Source organism: Theropithecus gelada, chromosome 17 (genome assembly GCF_003255815.1).
Source record: "Theropithecus gelada isolate Dixy chromosome 17, Tgel_1.0, whole genome shotgun sequence".
NCBI lineage: Eukaryota > Metazoa > Chordata > Mammalia > Primates > Cercopithecidae > Theropithecus > Theropithecus gelada.
Window position 1 is genome coordinate 37,449,487 of NC_037685.1, and position 26,900 is coordinate 37,476,386.

The following is a 26,900-nucleotide window of genomic DNA, read 5'->3' on the forward strand; positions in this document are numbered from 1 at the left end:
CGATCGGAATTAGTTCCTTAATTAAATCCTGGCCATCGATCAGCATCGCCTTCTGTTGCATTTGACAGAATCTGTGTTGTAAACAAAGCAGAACCATCTTGTTTCCCAGAACTGTGGTTTGTTAACACCTAAGGAACTGCTTGTTTGATACTCATATTTTAAAAAATGTGTTTAGTAATTCAGAATCTTTTAGTCCTTCTAGACTGTCAGCATTGTTGGATATGCTTTATGTACTTTTGTTATATACTTATTTGTAAGTTTCTTTTTCCTCAATCGAGAATCTTTGTGTTCGTATTTTGTCTTACTCTAGCGGGTTTTCAGTAGGAAGAGACTGCCATCCATAGTGAACCCGTATCGTTTTTTGCTTCTTAGTGGTTTCCTCATTTGTGGATCGCACAGACCCCATTTCCCACCTTTTTCCTCTTCTAGTCAGTGTCTCATTGCCCAGCTGCTCATCAGAAGATAGTGAAATATAAGGGAAAGTGTAAGTTTTATTTTACAGTGATTAAAGTACAGTGAGATTTAAAAATACAGAAGGTGGAATTTTCATAGCTACCAAAAGTTGAAAATAACACAACATACTTCAACTAAAAATGAAGCAAGGTGGGTTACTGACTTCTTGAATCCCTGCTGGATGGTGGCACTGGTGCTTAGCACTTTATGTATATTTCCTTCATTTAACTCTCACAGCCACTCCTTTATGGGGTGTCATCATTCCATGGTTGAGATGGAAAAGCCAGTGCCCACACAGGCCAGGAGACCTGCCTGAGCCCCATAGCTGGTAAGTGGCAAGCCAGCCTCAAAGTCCTTACGTGATGAGCCTAGAACCCCTGCCTTCCCCTATTCTGTGCTGTTCCCAAACATCTCCCACAGTTTTGTACCTAATAGTAATAGCTTCATCTGTTGAAAATGACGTCAAAGTTAGTTTTCCCTCCATCTTTCTTTATAATGAAAACACTTTTTATAGTGCTTGGCTTTTTCTACCCTCCCCACACCCACCCAGTTTACCAGTCCATTTTGTAGATTGTCAGTATTTTCAGATATGCTTTTTTCCCATTTTTTTTATTGTGGTAAAATATACATAATATAACTTTACCATTTTAACCATTCTAAGTATACAGTTCAGTGGTATTAAGTATGTTTATGTTGTTGCTCAGCCATCCCCACCTCTCCAAAACTTTTTCATCTTCCCAAACTGCAACTGTGTCCCCATTAAACACTAACTCCCCACTCCCCCTCCCTTACCCCCAGCCCCCAAAACCACCATTCTCCTTTCTGTGTCTATTGGATATGATTGTTGTACTTTTGTTGTACGCCTGTTTGTAAAGGTCTTTTCCATATTCATCTGAGCTTTCCAGCTTTTCAAAGGAGAATACATTCCAAGTATCTGGTTAGAACTCTGACCTCTTTGCAGAACACAAAGCTGGAGCTGAAGCCCACCCCTACCCCCCCACTCACTCCCATGGTTAACAATATTAAATCTGAAAAGTACATTTTTAAAAAAGAATGACAAGTAAAAATGTTTGGGAAGTTTTCTGGAAACTAAGGAACTAAGAATTCTTAAAGGATCCGGAAAGCTGCGTTTTCAAACTTGAGTTTGATTCGTGGATTTTTAACTTAAAAGCCTTTTGCATAAAACATTAAAGTCCCCTTCTAAGGGGTAAGAAAATCTTCCCATTCTCCCAACTATTTGAAAAAAAAGGTTAAAAAATATTTTCTGTAGAAAGTGTCTGTAAACAGATTAATTTTTCTTTCACGTAAGATTGGCTCTTGGGGAAAAGCGGTGTTTCAGAGACAAGGTTGAAGAACTTTGCGTGCATAAGATGGAAGATGACAGTGGGAAACACAGGTGTCATTTGGTGGTTTTGTTTTACAAAGTCTTCACCTTTCTGCTGAGTCATGGGACTAAGTTCAGCACAATTTCTACTTTCCGCCTTCCTCTGCAATAATAGTTTTGGAAGCCAGGTATTAGTATATGATATCAGGTGTGTTTTCTAAAGATTCAGGCTCAGTGGGCTGAATGCACTTTCGTGACTTCATTAGACCACCGAGCCCAAGGAGAAAGCGCCAATCTTACTAGACACGAGGAAAAAGACACGTCTTTTGCTCTTGCTGGAAGTGGTGTCCTGCTTTCTACAAGCAGTCATTATCTGGTTTATACTTGCCTTGTTCAGTTTTTGTGTGATATTTTATTCTCTGCCTAATAGATATGAAAGTATCAAAGTGTGAAGCATGATTTTTTAATTTAGATAAATTTTAGAATTTTTTATTCATCTATTTCTAAAAGGGATGAAAAGACAATGAATTGGTCAAGATCAGGAGATGACAAACCTAGCACTATGAAGAGCTGGATTCTCCCCTAAATGTTTTTGTTTCTGTTGCTTGCTTCATACCGGGTTTGTAAGAAAGCAGTAGAAACCCCCCACACGTACACACACACACACACACACACACACACACACACACACACTCTGTCTCTCTGTCTGTCTGTCTTTGCAGAGTTTTGGAATGAAAGAAGGAGGGAGTTGTGTACTAATGATGCGGTGGGTGTGTCACTGCTCCGTTGCAGTGAGGGAGCTGAAAGCGCCCATTCTCTTCACGGCCTGGAGTCGGGGACTCTGAAACCTAATCTGAAGTGTGTTTAACAAGGGTTCTGAACGCTGGGACTTAGTGCCAAGGGGAACAAGGAGACAGTGTGTCCTCAGGGGCAGTGTGGCCGCCCCTAGAGCCACAGCAAGCAGGAAGAATCGCAGCGTTTGTGGGCAGAACCGATGGGCAGGCCTAAACATTTAGCTACTTTGCCCCAGAATGAAAGCCTGTTCCAGCTCCCCAGGGTTTGGATTTAAAGTTTTAGTTCCTGTCAGTGGTGATCGCAGTTTCCAGATGAGGGGGCCATCCGGTCTGCTGTTCAGCTTTTGAGTCACTTAATTTTTCCTCCTCCACATCATCATCATCATCATCACAAATACCCATTAGAGCTCACCTAGTCTGGATGCTGTTCTAAGGGCATGCTGTGTATACTAAGTTGCTGAATCCTTACAGTGACCCAATGAAGTGGTTCAATCTTTACATTCATTTTATGTAAGAGGAAACTGAGGCACAAGAAGTAGCTTGCCTCCACTGGATGTGACCTTGGGCATTCCATTGTCCTCCAGCCTGGAAAGTCCCAGTAGATACAGCAGAGCTGAGGTGCAGGTGTGCAGGTGCACCGATCCCTTCTACCCACAGGGTAAAGCCCCAGAGCATTGCATATGGTCTCAAGTGTCCAGACTTACACAAATGTTACTGCTGATGTCTGGAAAGTGAAAAAGGTAGGAATGCCCTGTTCTGGCTTCTAATATACTTTTAATACGGACAAGAGACAGGAGGGCAGGGTCCCTGGCAAAGGCTCTACCCTCAAGCCTGGACCCACAGCCCTAATAGAACAGGCATTCCTGTTTTTGTGCCCAAGTGTTGCTTTTTGGCCCACCCTACCCCCCATCCTGTGCCCACGTAAACCCCAAACCTCAGCTGGCAGAGCGACAAGCAGCTGAACATTGAGAGCAGAAGAAGCAACTGAGTGTCGGAGACTACAGATAGATGCAACTTAACTTCAGACATCACGACTTTGGAGAGCAATCCTGCTGGAGATGGCCTGGCTTCAGGGAAGGATCACCTTCTTCCCGCACCATCCCCTTTTCAGCTCCCCTTCCACTGAGAGCCACTTCCACCACTTAATAAAACCTCCACATTCAAGTCCCTGTGACCTGATTCTTCCAGGATGCTGGACAAGAACTTGGGTACCAAGAGGGCAGGGTGTAAAAGGCTGTCACCCTGACTCTCCACTGAGCTGGTTAACACTTGGACATCCTTGGCCAGGCGCGGTGGCTCACGCCTGTAATCCCAGCACTTTGGGAGGCCGAGGCGGGAGGATCACAAGGTCAGGAGATCGAGACCATCCTGGCTAACATGGTGAAACCCCGTCTCTCCTAAAAATAAACTTAGCTGGGCGTAGTGGCGGGCACCTGTAGTCCCAGCTACTCAGGAGGCTGAGGCAGGAGAGTGGCGTGAACCCGGGAGGCAGAGCTTGCAGTGAGCCAAGATCGCGCCACTGCACTCCAGCCTGGGCGACAGGATAAGACTCCATCTCAAAAAAAAAAAAAAAAAAAGAAAAAACAAAACACTTGGATATCCTCACATGGCAACTGCTAAAAGAGCATTGACACCACTAGAGACTACCATGGGACCGGAGCCCAAAAGCTGCTTGCCTTGGCCCCAGCACCAGCTCGCAAGAAATTTGAGCCTGGTGGCTGAGTAAGCAAGCCCCACCCCTGTGACAGGTCCCCTGAAGGGGTCCAGGGAATTCTCCTGTTTCATTAATCCCTGAGCCATTCTGATTTTCTCTCTCATAACTTTTACAATTTTCCTTTCGTTCCTAGACTTTCAGATTTCCCAGTAATTTGCCTTGAGATGAACTTTACTCATTCATTCTGTGAGGTACTCTCTGGCCCTTTTCAATCTGAAAGGTTCTGGAAATTTTTCTCATCTTATTCTTGCCTAATTTCCTTTCCTTTGGGGTCTCTTTGTCTGGAAGTCATGTTACTCAGATGTTGAAGCTCTTGACTTGTGGCTCTAAATGTCTTATATCCTTTCTTCTTTCTCATCTCTTTGCCTTCAAGTCTAGCTTCTAGGGGAGTTCTCAACTTTAAAGTCTTTGAGTGACATTTTTATTTCTTTTATTTTTTTTTATTTCTAAGAGCTCTTTCTTGTTATTCAAATGTTCCTGTTTATAACTTTCTGTGTTTTAACTTATAAACTCTTAGCTATATCTGGGTACAAATTATAGTATTTCTAAAAGTTTTCCCCTCTTCGTGCATTATTGCAAGTACCTGGCATCTCCCATGTCTGACCTTTTGGGACACTCTGCGTAATGTGACTGCCTGCTGTTGCTGACTCTTCCTCTTCTCGTCTGTAACTAGATTTCTCCTTTCTTCTTGGTCACCTTTCACAATTTGGGGGAACTCTGCCCCCTCCTGTCTCCTCTTTCATTTGCTCTGTTTTCCATGAATTTATTCCTTTCCCCGTTTTAATTATTATTATTATTATTAATTTTTTTGAGACAGGGTCTTACTTTGTCCAGGCTGGAGTGAAGTGGCATGATAATAGCACTGCAGCCTCCAACTCTCAGGCTCAGGCCATCCTCCCACCTCAGCCCCTGAGTAGCTGAGACCATTATGCCCAACTAATTTTATTTTTGTAGAGATGAGGTCTCACTATGTGTCACAGGCTAGTCTCAATCTCCTGACCTCAAGTGATCCTCCCACCTTGGCCTCCTAAAATGCTGGGATTATAGACGTGAGCCACCGTGCCCTTTCCTTTTTGATTCTTTCACTGTTGTTGCAGTGGGCTTTCCGGATGCAGTGGAGATAAGCTCCTGTGTTCAGCCTGCCACATTTAGCCACAACCAACATTTGTCTCCTGGTTTGTATTAAGCCCTGTCTGGCAGTGGCCTTGTGCTAATCTTTCGAGGAAAAATATGCATTTCCAGACAGATAGGCAAGTTCCTGTAGAATTTCTCAAACTGCTCTCATTGACAGATTTTCACACGAGCCTGGGAGCTAGGGAAGGGCTGGGCTGAGGTAGAGGCTGTCCTTGGTGGGCAGCTGGGACTTTGTGTGATTCTGGGCCTGGCATCTGACCCCTCCCACCTCACCAGGCTGTAGGGGGAGGCTCTCAAAAGAGAAAATATTTTGTAAAGAGAATTGAAAATATTTCAATTGAAAATATTTCTATTGTGGAGTACTGTTCACACCTAGAGCAACAGCAATCGAAAGAAGAATGCCTTTTAGCAGTGAGAAAAATAGATCATCTCCCTTAATGAGTCTACTATTAGCTGAGTATATTTGAAGATCAAGATAGAGAAATTTTGAAGGCCATAATTTTTGTATGGTTCTAAATTCACTAACAGGGTTATTACTTCACTGTAATCTGTTTATTCAGAAAGAAAACTGCTCAACCCAACTGCATTGTTCCTGCATGCCGTGGCAAAGGAACAGGTGATGAGGCCGTCCCTAAGGCAGCTTTTACTTTCTAGGGCTGCCACAACAAAATACTACAAACCAAGTGGCCAACAACCGCAGAAATGTATTCTCTCACTGTTTTGGAGGCAAGAAGTCAGAGATGAAGGGGTCATGAGGGCTGTGCCTCCTCGGAGACTCTGAGTAGACTCCTTCCCGGCTTCTTTTGGCTTTTAGGGTGGCCGGTGGTCCCTGGTGTCCCTTGGCTAGCAGCTGCCTGCCTCTGATCTCTACTTGCTAATTTTTTTAAAAAAGTTATAGAGATGGGGGTCTCACTATATTGCCCAGGCTGGTCTCATAAGTGATCCTCAAAGTGCTGGGGTTATAGGTGTGAGCCATCGCACCTAGCCCAGGTTTGGTATCTTTTACTGTGGATGCATCTCTGGCTTGATATTAGCCTCGGATGGAAATCAGAGTGAGAAACCCCAGAGGCAGCCAGCCTGGCCTCAGAGGACCCCGTGTCATTGATAGTATCTCATCCATGTGTCTGGCACTTGGCTACTCAAACCTGGTCCTTGCCCCAGCAGCAGCACTCTTTGGAAGTTTATTAGAAATACAGATCCTGGGGCCTCTGGAATCAGCATCTGCAGCTTATCAGTGTCTGAAGGAGACCCACGAGCACATTTGATTGGAAGAGCGTAGCTCTGTGTCACCTCCAGCTGAATTCCAAGGTGACTGCAGGCAGTGACCCTCTGGGGACTCTGCCCCAGGGACTTAGCCCCGTGGCACGCTGCTGTGCTAATGAGCTCCACTTGGGATTTTGCAGGCACACACCTTTGGGGTTGGGAAGTGGGACCTCCTTCCAGTATCAACTCATCCTCTGTCATTCAGTCTGTAAATTTCCATTTCCCTTCACCATCACAGTGGCAGCAATAATAAAGAATGTGTGTCATGTGCCAGGCCTTTTGCTAGGTACTTTGTGGTCATGGTTTCATTGAATTCTCACATTAGTCTTAAAAGGGAGATAATAATAGCATAAAATAGCATCTCTAGCCCTTTCATGACTCGTGTGCTGTGGACTAAATTGTACTCCCCACCCTAATTAATTTCTTGATGCGCTACCTACCATGTGACCATATTTGGAGTAAGGAAGTACAGTAATTAAGGTAAAATAAGGTCATGAGGATGGAGCTCTGATCTGATAGAACTAGTGACCTTAGGAGAAGAGATACCAGAGAGCTCTCACTTGCTGTCACTCAGCTATGTGAGGACACAATGAGAAGGTAGCCATCTGCAAGCCAGGCAGGGAGCCCTCAGAGAACCTGATCAGCTCATACCTTGAGTGTAGACTTCACACCCTCCAGAACTGTGAAAACATCAATTTCTGGTGTTTAAGCCACCCAGTGCATAGTGTTTGGTTATGTCCACCTGGGCAGACTAAGTCATCATGTTTCCATCTGTGTTTACCTAGCAAACTCCTACTCATCCTTCAAGACCCATTCAAATGGGCTACTTCTAAAACACATTAGGTACTCCACTCTCAAAGAACACCACCATCAGGGAGAATAGCCAGTTGCTCTATTCTCTGACTTTCTATGGCTTTTTGCTAGTTCCTCTAATGTGCCACTTACCATGTACTCCAATTTAGCTGGTTATTTTTGTACATCATCGATGGAATTAGTCCATTTTCACTCTGCGAGTAAAGACATACTTGAGACTGGGTAATTTATACAGGAAAGGGGCTTAATGGACCCACAGTTCCACATGGCTGGGGAGGCCTTACAATCATGGCAGAAGGCAAGGAGGAGCAAGTCATGTCTTACATGGATGGCAGCAGGCAAAGAGAGAGCTTGTGCAGAAAAACTTCTCCTTATAAAACCATCAGACCTGGTGAGACTTACTATCACGAGAACAGCATGGGAAAGACCTGCTCCCATGATTCAGTCACCTCCCACAGGGTTCCTCCCACAGCACATGGGAACTGTAGGAGCTACTATTCAAGATGAGATTTGCGTGGGGACACAGCCAAACCGTATCACTGACCCAAAGAGAGATGCTCATCTTCTTGCTTTCCTTTCTCTCTGCTTAACATAATGACTGCACACTGCAACTTGCTCGATAAATATACCCCAGCCCCCTCAAGCCGTCATAGTTATTAATACGTCTGCCCACCTGGTCAAAATCTACCAAAAGGCTATAGGAAAATCTGTGACGTTGTGATTGGGTAGAGGGTTGATGGATTATGGGATTTTGAACAATATTCTGATAGGTATCAGTCATAGGGAGAAGGGCACAAGACCTTCGATAGCAGCCATTCCCTTCTGCTGAGTGAGAGCATGCCTTGGTTGTCATAGTTACACTAATCCCAAAACAGCAAAAATAAAACACTTCCCGAAATGGCTCTCTGTAACGCCAGGAGATGCAAACCTTGTAAACCTGGTCAAACATTATCGAGTTCTGTCTATGAGATAATTTCCACAAGGCAGTACTTTAGCTTTCTCAGGTAGGGAATTAATTGATTTAGACGATTTAATGTGGTAGGGAGAGGGAGAGGGAGAATATACTCCCAGCCTACAGAAGGAATGGTGTCTTTATTCTTTTAGAAAAGAAAACAAAAAATACTCCTGTTTAAAACTTTGTTATAGAAATAACCTGAAGACATAGAAATGTTGTTGTTGTTTTTGTTTTTTGTTTGTTTGTTTGTTTGTTTTGAGACGGGGAGTCTTGCTCTGTCGCCCAGGCTGGAGTGCAGTTGTGTAATCTTGGCTCACTGCAACCTCTGCCTCCCAGGTTCAAGCAATTCTCCTGCTTTAGCCTCCCAAGTAGCTGGGACAGTACAAGCAGCGCGCGCCATCCTGCCCAGATAATTCTTTTGTATTTTTAGTAGAGATGGGGTTTCGCCATGTTGGCCAGACTGGTCTCGAACTCCTGACCTCAGGTAATTTACCTGCCTTGGCCTCCCAAAGTGCTGGGATTACATGTGTGAGCCACCGTGCCCGGCCTAGAAATGTTTTAAAGTCACGATAAACTGGAGCAACTTTGAGTCACAATTTGTAATAGCTTGAAGCGCCGTGTGAACATGCGTGCTGTTTAGTATTCAGTGCATAGTTGCCAGGCTTTCCCCACGAATGTAAACCTCCTCCTAAATTTAATGTTATAGGCTCCAGTGAAAAGCCAATTGAGGACGGAGAAGGCAACAGGGACACAGAGTGTGGAGCCAGCCAACTGGTTTGTGCACTAGATTAAAATTCAGCTGCCTTTTGGAGCATCATTTTAAAAACAAGGGACAAAAATTTGATTATGTAGTTCACGAATTGCTGGTTTGTTATCCAAAATAGAACATTAGAATGAATATTTGGCCTCTTATAAGGAGAACACTTCAGGAATATTATGATCGAGACTGGTAGTGAAGGGGGTGGTTTCTTAGAGCTGATGGGAGCCTTAGAGGTCTGCCCCCACCCCCAGCACAAACCCTTGAGGACATCATAAACAGTCATTTGGGCCAGGTACAGTGGCTGACACCTATAATCCTAGCACTTTGGGAGGCCGAGGCAGGATGATCGCCTGAGCTCAGGAGTTTGAGACCAGCCTGGGCAACATAGCAAGACCTCGTCTCTACTAAAAATAAAATATTAGCCAGACGCGGTGGTGCACTCCTATAGTCCCAGCTTCTTGGGAGGCTGAGGTGGGAAGTTTGAGCACAGAGATTGAGGTTGCAGTGAGCTACAATGGTGCCACTGCACTCCAGCCAAGGTGACGCAATACGCTGTCTCCAAAAAAAGCTTGAATAACAGAAATAATTTTTTTCAAAAACAACAAAACATTCATTTGTCATCAGATCCCTTTCATATTAAACCATTACTCACATATATAGGTTTTCAAATGATGCCTAGATAAGTGGGTTTTCCTTCCTTGTATATAATAGTCTGTGTCGCCGTGTGTGTGTGTGTGTGTGTGTGTGTGTGTGTGTGTATGTGTGTGTGTGTTGAAGTAAGTTAACCTTTAAAAAAATACTTTTACTGATGAATTTTCTACAGGGCCTTTTTTCTTGAGTTCTGTCAGTTTAATCTGTGCTGTTTCCACCTTTTCCCCATTCAAGCTTTACTGACTTGTTTACAGGTTTGGTTTTTTAGTTAATAAAAGGCTAGTGGATTTGTGGCTCTTGAATCTCATCGCTGGCTTTCAGTACAAAGCCTGCCCCAAATGCATAATTTGCCATTATTTCCAAAGATGTTCAGTTTATTCCTTTTTTGCCAAACATATAAAAAAAGCTCTTTGTGTAAAGAAATATTAGCAAATATTTAGTGCATACACGTGCATATTCACCCATTTTCCTCATGTGATGAGATGCTAACCCATAATATTTTTCTAAGATCTCATGTAAAGAAAATAGATTCTTTATTTTCTTATTTTTAAAAGTAGTGTTAACAGATTGCATTGTGAATAACTGTTTTCAATTGTTTATAGATGTGAGCCCCATTCCTCAACTACTTTTTCTCCCATCTGCATTTTTAAAATTGTGGTGAAACACCTGTAACAAAATTTACCGTTTTTACATGTGTAGTTCAGGGGCATTAAGTACATTCACTCAGGGGCACTAAGTACATTAAGTCCATTCACACTGTTGTGCAATTATCACCACCATCCATCTCCAGAACTCTTCTTACCTTGCAAAACTGAAGCTCTGATCCCGGTAATCACTGACTCCCCGTTCCCCCTCCCCAAAGCCCCTGGCAACCCCCCCATTCTACTTTCTGTCTCTGAATTTGCCTGCTGTAGGTACCTCATTGAAGTGGAATCATCCAATATTTGTCCTTTGATTACTGGCTCATTTCACTTAGAATAGTGTCCGTAAGTTTCATTTATGGTGTATCGTGTTCCTGAATCTTGTTTTCTTTTTTCCTGAAGGCTGCATCGTCCTCCACTGTGTGTAATTGTCCTCCTCATACTGTTGATCCACTCATTCAGCAGTGTACACCTGGATTGCTTCTAGCTCTTGGCTATTGTGAATAATTCTTCTGTGAACGTGGATTTACGAAACCCTGCTTTCAGTTATTTTCGTTGTATATTCAGAAGTGGGATTGCTGTATCCTAGGATAAGACTATTTTCATTATTTTGAGAAACGGCCATACTGTTTTACCATAGTGGCTGCACCATTTTGCATTCTGGGATGTGACGTGGAACAGAATGCGCTTCAGAGTGAAGTTCAAAATCTCACTGGGAAGTACAGAGAAATTATGCTGCAGGCTGATGAAGTAAAAGTATTATAGGAACAAAAGGAAGAATCATTTTCTTAATGAAATACAAGCTGTTTCTCTGCCTCTCTTCTCCGAGAAGCTTCCTCAGAAGCAGGCTTTAACCTGGTGTGCGTTGACACACTTAGATAGTTCAGGACCAAGTCCTAAAAGAAAGGGAGAGGAAGTCCTTGACCATCAGGGTATCTTTATGTCTGGAAGTGCTTTAGGCTCAGCTGCCCGGTACACATTGGGGTGTTAATGCACAGTTCATGTAGCATATTTGTATTTGTCCATTCTCACAGTGCTGTAAAGAACCACCTGAGATTGGGTAATTCATGTAGAAAAGAGGTTTACTTGACTCACAGTTCTACAGGCTGTTCAGGAAGTGTGGCTGGGAGACCTCAGGAAACTTACAATCATGGCAGAAGGTGAAGGACAATAAGCATGTTTTACCATGGTGAGCAGGAGAGAGAGAGAGAATAAAGAGGGAGGTGCCACACACTTTTAAACCATCAGATCTCATGAGAACGCCTCACTGTCGGAGAACAGCAAGGGGGAAATCTGCCCCCATGATCCAGCTACCTCCCACCAGGTCCCTCCCTCAACACTGGGAATTACAATTCAACATGAGATTTGGGTGGGGACACAGAGCCAAACCATATCACCATTGTAGTGCCATTTACCCATGCCATTGTCATGTAGTGGGTGCATTTAAGCCCTTGTAAATTCTAGTGATGTTACATACAGGAGTGTCCTTACAACCATAGATATAGCCAGCATTCACAGGGGAATTCGTATAATGCTTTATGGACATCTATTTTACAGATGAATTTTAGAAGCTATAAAGATATTATTGAAATGATAAGTTGACATCGCCCTATGAAAAATTTGGTGCCAAAGAAAAGTCATTTTCTATAAACATTTGCATAAGATAATAAATTTTAACAATTTTAAGGATCGACTTGCCATTTATTAGCTAGATCCTAAGTCTCTACTGCAAACCCGTGACAAGCAGCTAGTTAATCATCATTGCTTCACTTATGTCTGACAGGCCCTAAGGAGTGTGCAGTGCTGCGGCAGCAAGGCTGCAGGTTCTAGGACTCAACACGCCCTCATATTATCACCAAAAGCACTCCAAACATGCACAGAAACCGCCGCTGACGCCATGAAGTACCCAGTGTAGAGGCTAACTCTCCCTCTCCCCTCTTCTAAAGTGCTCAGTTTAACACCATGTGCATAGAGACATCCATTATATATTAGTTTTTTTTTTAAACTTTTTAAGATTTCTAGTATTGAATTGTTAAGTCTCATTTCCCAGACTCTGTAAATCTAGATGAAGTTGTCAAATTCCCTTAGTTCCAGGAATTCTTTGGGAAACGTGAGTGCTTGCCAGCTGGTCAGATGATTGGTGGTTTATTTTCATCACAAATAGGAAATGTTAAGAGTTATGAGAACGAAAGTTTTGAAGCTGGAATGTGTTTTTCCTTTAAAAGAAAATCTTACAGTATGGGAATTCTTTCTCAAGTTCTTATTCTTGGGTCCATTTTTATGACATTCTTTTTTTTCCAGGCTGGAGTGCAGTGGTGTGATCTCAGCTCACTGCAACTTCCGCCTCCTGGGTTCAAGCAATTCTCCTGCCTCAGCCTCCTGAGTAGCTGGGATTACAGGCACCCGCCACCATACCTGGCTAATTTTTGTATTTTTAGTAGAGACGGAGTTTCACCATGTTGGCCAGGCTGGTCTCAAACTCCTGACCTCAAATCATCCACCCGCCTCGGCCTCCCAAAGTTCTGGGATTACAGGCATGAGCCACCGTGCCTAGCCTATAATGTTCTTATTAATGTCTGCAGATGTTATTGGAGTGAGAGGTGGAGCCCGAGTAAGTTGCTGTGCATAAGTTAACCATGCAGCTCTTGGCAGCTGGTGTGGGGACTCAGACCCAAGATTAGGGACTGGAATGGAGCAGCTCATCGCTCCCTACATCAACCGAGCTGGGAAAAGCTAGTCTGACCCTGTGCGTCGGAAACAGGGCACACTGCTGTAGCAAAGTGGTGGAAGGTAAGATTGGTGACCTGTGTTCCACTGTGCTCTCCTGACTGTTTCCTCTGGATAAGCCGCCTGCAGAAGAGGAGAGCTTGGCAGGCAACAATGAGGGTTCCACACAATCACATGTGACTCCTGACATTCCTGCAGGTGACATGACTCTGCCAATGTCAGGCGTTTAAGATCTACAGCCTGGCGAGTTTGGGATCATCTGTGGAGAATGTGTATCTTCTGGATTGCAGTGAGCACTCGTGTGGGGGTGTAAAGTGGTATCTGTTTAAAAAAAAGTGCTTAATGTTGAACATCAAGCAGCATCTTTCTTGGCTTCTCTGTTCATGCTGGTACAGACTCATGGACATGCCCATCCGTGTACTTGGTGGGCTTTGACTCCTGCTATCACTCAGTCTCCTGGGTTACTAATTGGTTCCTAAAATGCTCTGTTCTCAGGGAAGAGGTGAGAAGTATAAAACAAGTAACTGGGCTGAGTGCAGTGGCTCACACCTATAATCCCAGCACTTTGGGAGGCTGAGGTGGGCTGATAATGAGGTCAGGCTGATAACTGTGGATGGCAATGTCATTAAAGCATTTGTCTCCCAAGATCTGATCTATATGGTGGAATTGATCCATTTTACTATCAGTCACTAGGAGTGTACATAATGAAGAGAAACTGAGGCATGTGATTCTAAGCTCTTCAGGATAGAACGTGGGTTCTTATATATAATATTCCCTTTCCCTATAGATCCAGTGTATAGAAAATGCATGAATAGTATTGATTTCAGCAGACAGTGATTGATTGCCAGGTGCTGTGCTAGGCAATAAGAATACAAAAATGAGTAAGTGACCTGATATTAATTGGGGACATAGACACATAGATACTAAACCATCTATAATACAGTGGAATGGATACCTTTTATTGATTTGTTCATTCATTTCAGAAAATTGGTTGGTCTTTAGGCATTGTGGATACAGGGATGAAAAAAATATGGCGTTTCCCTTCAATGTGGGTATAGTCTCGATGAGATACTGCACGGATTGCTACAGGAATGTAGAGAAGAAAACCATCCATGTCAAATTTGTAGACAAGGAGAGAGGCAAAGGGACAGGGCTTTGACTGTCACAAAAAAGACCTGGGGTCATGAGTTGAAAACTTAATGTCCACAGAAAACCTGTCCAGAAATATTTATAACACCTGTATTCATAATTGTCAAAACTGGAAGCAACCAAAATGTCCTTCAGTAGGTGAACAAACTGTATTACATCCAGACAGCGGAATATTATTCCACAGTAAAAATAAACAAACTGGCTGGGTGCGGTGGCTCGTACCTGTAATCCCAGCACTTTGGGAGACTGAGGCAGGTAGATCACCTGAAGTCAGGAGTTCCAGACCAGTCTGGCCAACATGGTGAAACCCCCGTCTCTACTAAAAATACAAAAAAATTAGCCGGGCATGGTGGCAGGTGCCTGTAATCCCAGCTACTTAGGAGGCTGAGGTAGGAGAATCGCTTGAACTTGGGAGGCTGAGGTTGTAGTGAGCTGAGATCGCACCATTGCAGTCCAGCCTGGGTGACAAAAGCAAGACTCTGTCTCAATAAATAAATAAGCTACCAAGTCATAAAAAGACATGGAGGGGGCAGGGCATGGCGGCTCATGCCTGTAATCCCAGCACTTTGGGAGGCTGAGGGAGGTGGATCACCTGAGGTTGGGAATTTGAGACCAGCTTGACCAACATGGATAAACCCCATCTCTACTAAAAATATAAAAGTAGCTTGGCATGGTGGCGCATGCCTGTAATCCCAGCTACTCCGGTGGCTGAGGCAGGAGAATCAGTTGAACCTAGGAGGCGGAGGTTGCAGTGAGCTGAGATTGCATCATTGCACTCGAGCCTGGGCAACAAAAGCAAACTCTGTCTCAAAAAAAAAAAAAAAAAAAAGACACAGACGGACCTTACATGCATATTACTGAATGAAAGAAGGCAGTCTGCAAAGGCTACATACTGTACGAGTCCAGCTAGATGACATTCTGGGAAAGGCAAACTATAAAGACAGTAAGATCAGTGGTTGCCAGGGATTAGGAAGGAAGGAGGGAGGGAGGAATAGCTGGAACACAGAGGATTTTTAGTGTGAAATTCATATAATGCAGTGAAACTATTCTGTATGGTACTGTAATGCAGACAGGTCACAACACATTTGTCATAGAACTTGACAGCACACAGAGTGAGCCTTATGTGAGCTATGGAGTGTGAATGATGATACTGTATCAATATTGGCTCCCCGATAGTAGCAAATCTCTACCACTAATGTTAATAACAGAGGACACTGTGTGGTGGGAAGAAGTTTTTGCTCAACTTTTCGTTAACCTAAAATTACTCTAAAAAAAATAGTCAATTAATTGAATAAGGAGGGAGGAGTGATGCCTGGGATTGGATTGGGAAGAAAATGCTAAGAGATTTGCATCCAATTTTGGGAACAGCAGGTGCTGGGATACAGAGGTATAGACGGGGCTGGTGTTCAGGGTGTCACGGAGGTGGGCGGTGGCAAGCTGTGAAGGACCCATAGACTTAGGAATCCAGAGGTTTCCTGCAGCCAGGAGCTGTGGTTTGTTTTCATCCCTGCCTGCTTCAGGGATAACCCCTGTTGTTTCTGCTCACAGCAAAGAGCTCCTGGGAAGGTGCTGCTGGATGCAGTTTGCAACCACCTCAACCTCGTGGAAGGTGACTATTTTGGCCTCGAGTTTCCTGATCACAAAAAGATCACGGTAGGTGATGTCAACTTAATGTTGCTGTTTTACCATCTGTTCATCTTGGTGGGGGGCTGGGCAGGGGTGGTGAAATAATTGGTGATTTTCTGTGGTCCATGCAGGAAGCCCTCATTAATATGTTTTATAATAAAAGTATTCATGCCTATGATTAGCAAGTTCAAAGAAGGTACACAGTGATGACTGCCCTCCCACCTCTGCCCCCAGGAGCTGTTATCTTGTGAACACACACATGCTTCAGTATATTTCTGATAAATTCTGTGTAGATGCATATGCAAACATATATCTTTGAAATACACAAATGTGAGGAAATAGTACAGCGCCCCCTGCTTTCCCTCCCTGCTCAAGGGAAGTCTTTCCTTTTCAGCACATGGAGTCCATTTCCTTCTTTTTCATGGCTGCATGCCATTCCACCAGAGGGACATGTCTAATTTACAGCTTCCATTGTAACTGATGGGATGCTTCGCTCTTTTCAGTTTTTTACTCTTATAGATACGGCCCCAGTGAACTGAGTACGTTTGTGTTTGTGCTCATAGCTAACTGTTCAGTAGTTCAAATCCAATGGCGCAGATTTACCCAGTCAATGGGTCCGATCATTTTAAGGTTGTTAAATATGTCAGATTGTTCTGGATAAAGGTTGCACCAAATTGAATCCAAAATGTAGAGCATAACTTCCTCGTATTTTTGTCTCTTTGGGTTGATGGCACTTGCTTAAGCCTGTATCTGAAGCTACCTTTTATTAGGCACCTTTTGGAGCTACAAGTTCACTGGCTATGTTTTTATTCTTTGAGTCTATGCATACTGAGTTCCTGGAACTTCTACTAGTCCCTGCACGGTAGATTGAGTAGTGAATGAGACAGAGGGAATTTATCAGCCAGGTAGGGAGCCGTGCAGATATAGGATGCGTGACAGGTTCTCCCCGGAGAGCAGTGGTGTTGGGCAGTGGGGGCGACAGACACCATTTGAGGTCAGGAGATCCTTCTGCAAACCTGCATCCTAGGAGACCAGCAGGACTTGCTCTAATAGAAAGAATGTACCACAGAGATGAGGCACCCCACGTACAAAAACCAGAAAGCAAGTGAGTTATTCAGCAGCCTGCAGAGAAGGCCAGAGTTGAGGGGGACAGGAGAAGGGCAGTGAGAGAAGGAAGGTTGGAAGCCCAGCAGGGAGCTGTATGGTGAAGGGCTTTCTGTGCCATTACAGTCAGGAGAAATAAGCCATATATGCAATTGTAACTTTTCTAGCATTATGTTAAAAAGGTCAAACAGCCAGGTGAAATTCATGTTAAAAATGTGTTATTTAACCTCCTATATCCAGAAACATTATTGTTTGAACACACAGTCTAAATAATTGCGAATGAGATATTTTCATGCTGTCTGTTTTGTCTGTGAAGTATTCGAATCTGGTGTGTATTTGACACCTCAGCACCTCTCAGTTGAGATGAGCCATGTTTCAAGTACTCAGTCATCACGTGTGGCCAAGGGCTTTGTATCGGCCCTCACAGTTCTATAACCAAACTATTGTGTTTGAGAAGCTGTTAATGCATTTAAAAGACAGTGTGATATGACCTGATTTCTGGTTTAGAAAGAGAACTGTAGGCAGATTGGAATACGACCAGACTGGAGTCAAGAAAGCCATTAGGTTCTAGTGATGAGTCTGGTTGGAGATGGTGCTGGCTAGAAGTAAGGGAGAGTTGAGGGGCTGGCAGGAGCTGGATGGATTCCAGAGGTTGGGGTTGGGGGCAGTAGGAGAGGATGTGGTTGAATGAATACACTTGTGGAGAAGAGGGCTTGTAGTGGCTCAGTTTTCCAGCTTTGCCATCTGGGTGGACAGTAGTGTCCATCCCTGGGGAAGACCATACCCAGGGGTGAAGATGAGTCCCATTCCAGCTTGAGGAGGCAGGGGTATCAGTGGCGTTCAGTGGAGACATCCAGCAAGCAGGGCCAGAAGGTGTATTTCCTGGAGCACAGGAAAGAGATCTGGGTGGAAAGTTGGATTCAAGAATCTTATGATTATTATGAATGTCTGTCGAAGCTCTGAAATGGGATGAGAACATTCATTGTGAAGCGAAGGTGGCCACAGGTGGGATGGCAGCATCTGAGGGAAGAGCCCTCAGAGGCAGTGCAGGTCGAGCCTGGCTCCGAGCAGAGCCGGTGCAGAGACAGTGCAGGTCGAGCCTGGCTCCGTGCAGAGCCGGTGCAGAGGCAGTGCAGGTCGAGCCTGGCTCCGAGCAGAGCCGGTGCAGAGACAGTGCAGGTCGAGCCTGGCTCCGAGCAGAGCAGGTGCAGAGGCAGTGCAGGTCGAGCCTGGCTCCCAGCAGAGCAGGTGCAGAGGCAGTGCAGGTCAAGCCTGGCTGCCAGCAGAGCAGGTGCAGAGGCAGTGCAGGTCGAGCCTGGCTCCGAGCAGAGCCGGTGGCAAATGAGCAGATCTGTCACGGGCCTAAAAATAAGAGCAAGTTGTATTTTCTCAATTTATTCCCACCTCCAAACACTATCATTTTCTAGTTTGTACTTCAAATCCAAATCCCTGACTTCCAGCCCTTTTTACAGTGTGGCATATGACCACAGACCTGCCAAATCTCATTCTGCCTTCTCCTATTCCTATTCAGCTAACAATTATTTTGTTCTTACACCGTGTCTGGCATCAGACTTCACATGAAAGGTGAGATAAAGTGACAACTAGCAAGAAATAGTTGCGGTTTCCATTCACTAGGCACACACAGCTTCTTAAGAGAGTCCAGGAAACAATTCCAGCAAGTTCCTCAAGTCCAGGAAAATATTCCAGCAAGTTCTGTGGTCAATTATTTCATGGTAAAATAATGATTCTCAAAACACCTGAAGATACCGTTATCTCGTTATTTCTAACAACCCCGTTCTGTGCCTGCCTGAATTCTTTAACCTCCTGATGGCTTTCCTGACTCCAACCTTGTCCAATTCCAGTCCTGCAGGAGCTGTTTGTCTAAACCAGAAATCAGCAGCAGTGTTTAGGCCTCATCGCTGAGTGCGCTAAGATTCTGAGAATTTCCCCATGTCTGTATCTACCAATTAACTAATGGCACAGCTAAAATTCTGTGTTCTTCTGACTGCAAGTTTAGTGTCTCTTCCATTAACCGTAGGTGCTTCTCTTTTGCTAGAATTTGTAAGTCTATTGTTCTAGGTATCGGGCAGGGCTGCCTTCTTTCAAGTCGTTACCAGGCTTGATTTTTATGATTTCACTCCATTCTTACAATATTGTTTAGGAATGTATTCAACTGCAAAATAAAACCCACTGTTGATGACTTAAATAAGTAAGTGTTTATTTGTCACATGTCACACAAAAGCCGCCGCATGAGTACTTCCTATGTGCTGGAGTGTTCTAGTCCCTATGGGTGCAGCAGCACACATGACCCACATTCTACAGCAGGGGTCAGACCTTCTTTGTAAAGGACCTGATAGTGCTGTACGCCTTACAGGCCATGCAGTCTGTGCTGCAACTATTTGAATCTCCCCTTATCGTGCAAAAGCAGCCATAGATAATATGTGAATGAATACATGTCTTTGTTCCAGCAGAACTTCATATAACAGGAAGCCATAGTAGGCCAACACATGCTCTAGAGAGTGGAAACTGCCAGGCACCGTGCTAGGTTCACATACAGTGTTTCATTTATGCCTGCAGCGGCGCATTATATCCCCTTTTTCTGATGAGGAAGTTAAGCCTTAAAGAGGTTAAGTCATTCTCCTAGAGGCACATAGCAAAGAAATGGGATTGAAGCTCGGATCTTTAGAAGCACCTGCCCTCAGTCATCATCTTGTTCTGACCATATCACTAAACTGACTTGACTCTGTCAATTACAGAAATTCCAACCTGAGCTAATTGCTTTGTTGTTGTTGTTGTTGTTGTTGTTGTTGTTTTTAAGACGGAGTCTTATTCTGTCGCCCAGGCTGGAGTGCAGTGGTGCGAGATTGGTTGACGGCAATCTCCGCCTCCTGAGTTCAAGCGATTCTCCTGCCTCAGCCTCCCAAGTAGCTGGGATTACAGGTGCCCACTGCCATGCCCGGCTAATTTTTGTATTTTCATTAGAGATGGGATTTCACCATGTTGGCCAGACTGGTCTCGAACTCCTGACCTCAGGTGATCTGCCCGCCTCAATTTTTAAAAGTTCTTTTGAGGCCAGGTGTGGTGGCTCATGCCTGTAATCCCAGCACTTTGGGAGGCTAAGGCAAGAGGATCATTTAAGGTCAGGAGTTTGATACCAGCCTGGCCAACATAGTGAAACCCTACTCTACTAAAAATACAAAAACTAGCTGGGTGTGGTGGCGCATGCCTGTGGTCCCAGTGACTCAGGAGGCTGAGGCAGGAGAATCGCCTGAACCCAGGAGGCAGAGGTTGCAGTGAGCTGAGATCGTTCCACTGCACTCCAGTTTGGGCGACAGAGTGAGACTCCATCTCAAAAAAAGAAAAAGTTCTTTTGACAGAATCGATCTGTGGTAATCGAGGGGATGCCATATATGACCAGAAGAGTTACAGGGATTGCTGCCAGAGTCTTGGTTATATTCTCTCCCTTGATCTGGATGCTGGTTCCGTGGATACAATCAGTTTATAAAAATCCAGTGAGCTCTGCCTTACAACATGTGACATCTATAACTTCAATAATAGTTATAGATGCAAATGCAATGAAAGTTCCAAAATGGGCCGGGCGCGGTGGCTCACGCCCGTAATCCCAGCACTTTGGGAGGCCGAGACAGACGGATCATGAGGTCAGGAGATCAAGACTATCCTGGCTAACATGGTGAAACCCCGTCTCTACTAAAAATACAAAAATTAGCCAGTCGCGGTGGTGGGCGCCTGTAGTCCCAGCTACACGGGAGGCTGAGGCAGGAGAATGGCTTGAACCCAGGAGGCGGAGCTTGCAGTGAGTGAAGATCGCGCCATTGCACTGCAGCCTGGGCGACAGAGTGAGATTCTGTCTCAAAAAAAAGAAAGTTCCAAAATGCAGTGAAAGCACACAGTAGGAGAAATGATGACCAACAGGTCATCTGACGGAATCTATTTTGGAAGGGCCACAGGCCAGTCTTGCTTGTACGGCCTGAGGGAGAGCAACTCACCTTGTGAGAATCGCAAGCACCAGCTGGATTTTTCCCCTCCGCCCCAGACACAGTTGCTTGATGATGTCTCTTAGCATGCGGCCCAGTGTCTGGGATCCATTAAACTGTTCCAAAAGCATTATTTACGGAAACTTGTTATCATCGTTATTTTCATTGTTATTATTTTTTAAATTGTGGTCAAAAACAAGTAACACAAAATGTATCATCGTAACCATTGGTAAGTATGTAGTTCAGAAGTGTTAACTACATTTACTTTGTTGTAGAGCAGATCTCTAGAATTTTTTTTATCTCATGAAATGGAAACTCTACACCCATTGAACAACTCCCCAGATCCCCTTCCCCAGCCCCTGTTCTACCTTCTGTTACTGAGTCTATGTACTTTAGACACCTCGTCAGGTAAGTGGAATCGTGTGGTCTTTGTCTTTTCATGACTGGCTTATCTCACTCAGCATAATGTCCTCGAGGTTCATCTGTGCGGTGGCATGCAACAAGATTTCCCTCGGTTTTAAGGCCGAATACCATTTCCATTGTGTGTATTCACCGCGTCTCCAGTATCCATTCCTCCACGGATGGACTCTTAGATTGCCGTCAGCTCTGGGCCATTGTGAGCCATGCTGCAATGAACGTGGGTGTGCCATCACTGTTATTTTTTAATACCACCATTGTGACTATCACCTCTGCCAGTCTTCATTTGGGAGACCGTGCACCCATCTTCCAACCTGAGAAAAAGCGTGGTTGGTTTCAGAACGCCCAATCATCAGGCGGTAATGACTGGGTTCACCCGTTTCTCTGTGTGTGATGCGTGGGAAACGAGTTTCCCCAAAGCACCTGGCGTGTCAGGTTGTGAGTCCTTGTCTCTAGGCGATAAGTTGTTGAATTTAGGCAGCTTGAATTTCTGCCCAGCCTTCTGTCTTTCTTCTCATCGTTTCTGTCTTGTAAATACCCAAGTCAGAGGCTTATTCATAGTAAGGATGTGAAGGAGTTTAAGGGGAAAATAAGTGTTTTTCATAGTCTAAGATGTGTTTCTCAAGATGGCAAATAAACTAGCGATCATTATGAAATAATTATGTTCTACTCTTAATTAGACTTGTCCCAAGGCTCGTCAATTAAAAGAGTTGATTGCAGTGTTGACACGCAAGCTTGGCCTGCTCCTGCCCTTGGCTTTGTCCTGCTCTTGCTCTTGTCCAGCACTGTCCCTAAAGGATCTCTCCAAGGAACAGAAAAGTTTTAATCAGCTGTTTAAAAGTATAAATTGAGCTTTCCACGGCAGAAACACTATTGATCATGGGAACCAAGACCCTGTGCTTAACACGGCTGCTAATTGGCACATAAAGTCTGAAGGCTGGGAAAGGGCCAGAAAGCCATTAGATTGCCATGGGGCGAGCTTCGGGAGCTAGCCAGGGGATTCCCTCGAAACAGACTTCGCAGGATTCTTGCTAAAACTGGACACGGAAGCCAGAGGCTGGGGCCTCATGGAGAAGAAGAGCCTGGCTGAAGTTCAGGCCTGGTGAGAGCCTTTGTTACACTCAGCTCTGTCTTCACAGAGCAGAAGCATCCATAGATGTGAAATGAATGGACGTGGCTGTGTTCCAGTACAACTTTATTTATGGGCACAGAGATTTGGCTTTCATATAGTTTTCACATATCACGAAATGTGATTCTTTTAATTTTTTTTTAACCACTGAAAAATGTAAAAGCCAATCTCTGCTTCGGACCTGTGCCAGAACAGGCAGTAGGCTGGCCGGATTTGGCCCATGTGCCGTAGTTTGCCAGTCACTGTGGTAGGTATTTTATCATCCAAATTTTACAGTGAGCGAATCCAGAGAAGTAAGGTGCCCAGTCCTTAAACAATGAAGTGTGTAACCGGGATCCCCACAGAGCCTCTCTTAGCCAAAGCTCACATTCTGTATGTCGCACGTGGCTGCCTGTCCTCGGATCTCCTGTCTGAAAGAGCTACACAGACCGTAACAGCAGAGATAGTTGTACATGGAAGATTTATTTCATTGGCCTGTTGAGGCTAGCTGGAAAAGCTCTGCATTGTGGCTTGTAAGCCTGTTTAAACATTTGCTTTGTCATTTAGCTGCTAGGTCGATTCTTGCTTGATTTTGCACTTCATCTGAGAAATGGGAGGAATAAATGACCATTTTACAAGGTTATTATGAGGGCTAATCAGATACTTACAATGATGAGCCCAGCAGGTCTCATGAGCACATAGTAGGCACTCAGATATCTGTTGTATTTCATTTTTGCAGTCTAACTCAGAAACCAATGAAGCCAGCCCACCACTCTTTTATCAAAATGACATTGTGGCTGGGTGGGTGACTCATGCCTGTAATCTCAGCACTTTGGGAGGCCAAGGCAGGCGGATCACTTGAGGTCAGGAGATTGACACCAGCCTGGCCAATGTGGCGAAACCCCGTCTCTACTAAAAATACAAAAATTAGCCAGTGTGGTGGCACGCGTCTGTAGTCGCAGTTACTTGGGAGGGTGTGGCAGGAGAATCACTTGAACCCAGGAGGCAGAGGTTACAGTGAGCCGAGATCGCACCACTGCACTCCAGCCTGGCAAGAGAGCGAGACTCCGTCTCAAAACAAAACAAAACAAAACAAAAGACATTGCTCACTGGCCTGATAAAAACAATTCTAGTTTCATATAAATAAATACTGGTGAAGCTCCAGGAAGAAGATTGGCACCTTGTCGTTCATTTTCTGTCCTCCGTGCTAGGAGAAAAGCTTTGTCAATAGTGGGCCTGCTTTTGAGGGACAGGAGGTCATGGAAACTGCGGCTCCCGGGGATGACAGGCATTCCCTGCTGGAGGTTTCCAGACCCTGCTGGAGTCAGACACACCTCCTTCATCTGTGCTTAGCCGCAGCCTCTGCCCTCACCTCTTCCTGGGGGGTCTGAGGACCTCTGAGGTGAGGAGGAGCTTTTTGAGGAACATGGCAGGTGTAAAGGATGAAGAATGTCGCGGGATCGAGGACAGCCTGCAGGTGTGGGAAGCCAGCAGAGGTGAGGTTGTACAGCGGCTCGGTCACCCTGAGGGACAGCACCATCTGATGGTGACTGTGTTGACAGGTAGGTCCCTAGGGGAGGCAAAGCTTCCCTCAAGCAGAGAGTCTGGGAGGACAGGTCCCTGGGAAAATACAGCCATGGGGGATGCTCCAGCTCTCAAGTGGGAAGGAGAATAACTGATTTGGGGGATTTGGGGGTGTTTGTTTAATTAATAGATTTAATATTTGTATTGCAGTTTTAAGTTGACAACAAAATTGAGCCAAAAGTACAGAGGTTCGTATATGCTGCTCCCGCTCTGTCCGTACATACAGTGTCCTCCATTACTGACACCGAGCCTTAGGTGTGGCCCATCCTCACTGATGGGCCAGTGTCAATCCATTATCAGTCATTCACTGCAGTCCAAACTTGACATGAGGCTTCACTCTTGTCGTTGAACATTCTGTGGGTTTTGACAAATGTATCTCCAGATGTGTCTGGAGATACGCATCCACCACAACAGTATTACAAAGAGTTGTGTTACCGCCCTAATCCTTCCCTGTGTTCCTCCAGTTCATCCTGCTCTCCTCGTGAGCCCCTGGCAACCCCTGCTCTTTTCCCTCTGTGCTTTTTACTTTTCTGTACTCTCTGATACCTGAGGCCTTGTTGACTGGGGAGCTGCCTCCCCTCCCCGGGCTAGCCAACTCTTAGAGATGGCAGATGGCTCCCTGTGAATGTGCCTTTTATTTGCCAATTAACCAATCCAGAGCCCTATCCAGCCACCTCCTTCCTGCTGGTTTTCACACTCCGGGAGGCAACAGTCCCCTGCCTTAGAGTCACTCCAGGGCCAGGTACCCACAACCAGAGCCAGCCACACCCCAGAGCCCACAGAAATGATGCAGATCAGCCCATGCTAAACCTGCTTCCCCTGCCCAGCCTGGCCTCCCCACGGAAGTGATCCTGCCCTTGTTCCCCTCTCCCTCTCCCTCTGCCCCCGGCCCAGCCCTGGTACTTCCTTGTGGAGTGGTGGGCCGCCTCCTCTTGGGAACTGTGAATAATAAACCCTCTTCTGAATGGCAGTGGCCTTCTGGTCTGTTGGCTGTGTCATACCTGAATAAGAAATGTGCTTGCGTTAGGCCATTCGTGTTGCTATAAATAAATACCTAAGGCTGGGTAATGTATAAAGAAAAGAGGTTTAATTGGCTCATGGTTCTGCAGGCTCTACAAGCATGGCGAGGCCTCAGGAAGGTTTTACTCGTGGCAGAAAGTGAAGTAGGAACAGGCGTGTCATGTTGCAAGACAGGGAGCAATTGGTGGTGGGGGCACCACACACAAACAACCGGATCTCCCATGAACTCTGAGTGAAAACATGCTTATTATCCAAGGGTCTGGTGCTAAACCGCTCATGAGAGACTCGCCCCTATGAACCAATCGCCTCATGCCAGGCCCCACCTCCAGCACTGGGAATCACGTTTCAACAAGATTTGGAGGGGACAAATACCCAAACCACATCAGTGGTTAAAGAAAAAATACATGGAAATATTAATATGTTTCAAAATGCATATACAGTTCTAAGAAGATGGCGGTGGCGGTGGAAGCATCGTTTTTAGATCTTCTCAAACCCGAGGTCATACATAAAGACAGCTACTTAGCAAGATCAAAAACCCACAGACAACATCTGTGGCAAAACTAGATGCCAGAGTAAGTCCTAGATCCCAAAGAACAAGCAGCTGGAGACAGAACATCAGCAGCCCCAAGGCCTGCACACCATGGGTGTCTGTTTAGGAAGAAACAAGGAAACAATAGGGCATCCGACGGATCGGAGAAAAGAACCCTCAAATTGCCACTGGAAATCACAGGGGAGTGGTTTGAGAGAGCAGCTGAAATGGGTAAGGCCTAACAGGGCTGGAGCAGTTGTGCTCCAGTGACCACAAACTGCCCCTTGAGACAGGCCACCACTCAAGAGAGACTACCGAGAAGGGAGCCCAGATGGAACTAAGTTGGGACAACAGAGAGAAATGACAGAGAAGGGGAGGGAAATCAAGCCAGGGAACTTGAGAAAGCATGCTTCCATATCCTTCAACACTGTACAGAAACAATAGACAAGGAGGCTCTGGGAGTAGCTTGGGAAAGCTACTCTGAACCATGACTACTTCTAAATAGGTTAGGAAATAATTTTCACATAAAAATGAGTAATGTAAATGTATCAAGGTCATAATATTTAAAAAACAGAGACTTCAATGTGTTCTTCCTGAGACACCATGTTTGGCCTTGCCAAAGGATCCAGGTGGATCCAGCTGCCAAATTGCAGAAACTACAGAGAAGACGATCATGTTGAATAGTACTGTGAGCGTGCAGTCAGCAAAATCCAAACTCCAGGAAACCCTACAAGTCAACAGTGAGGAAAAGAAAGAGATGGAAGAGGAAGCTATAGATTAAACAGTATAAACTCCTGCCCTCTACAGGTAACCTCTATGCAGAGTTTCAGAGTAACCGCATAGGTGTGTAATGTTTTATTTCACCACATGATGCATCTTTATACACTAGAGTTTAGTCTTAAGACTAAAGACTAAGCAATTTGGGGGTGGGGGCACCACACACTTTTAACCAGATCTTCCATGAACTCTGAGTGAAAACATACTTATTACCCAAGGCGATGGTGCTAAACCACTCATGAATCTTAAGACTAGAGTGGTTGAGTCTTAAGACTAAACTCTGGTGTATAAAGATGCACCGTGTTGTGAAATAAAACATTACAGACTTATGCAGTTACTATGAAACTCTGCATAGTGGTTAC

The 26,900-nt window shown here is 44.9% G+C and overlaps 1 protein-coding gene across 1 annotated transcript in view; it reads left to right on the forward strand.

The window, feature by feature from the left end:
• FARP1 (FERM, ARH/RhoGEF and pleckstrin domain protein 1) overlaps positions 1 to 26,900 on the forward strand; it is a 304,677-nt gene that overhangs the window by 181,261 nt on the left and 96,516 nt on the right. Inside the window, exon 3 of the mRNA XM_025364102.1 lies at positions 15,927 to 16,031. Within this exon, the coding sequence (XP_025219887.1) occupies positions 15,927 to 16,031 (105 nt within the window). The remainder of the gene's footprint in view (positions 1 to 15,926; positions 16,032 to 26,900) is intronic.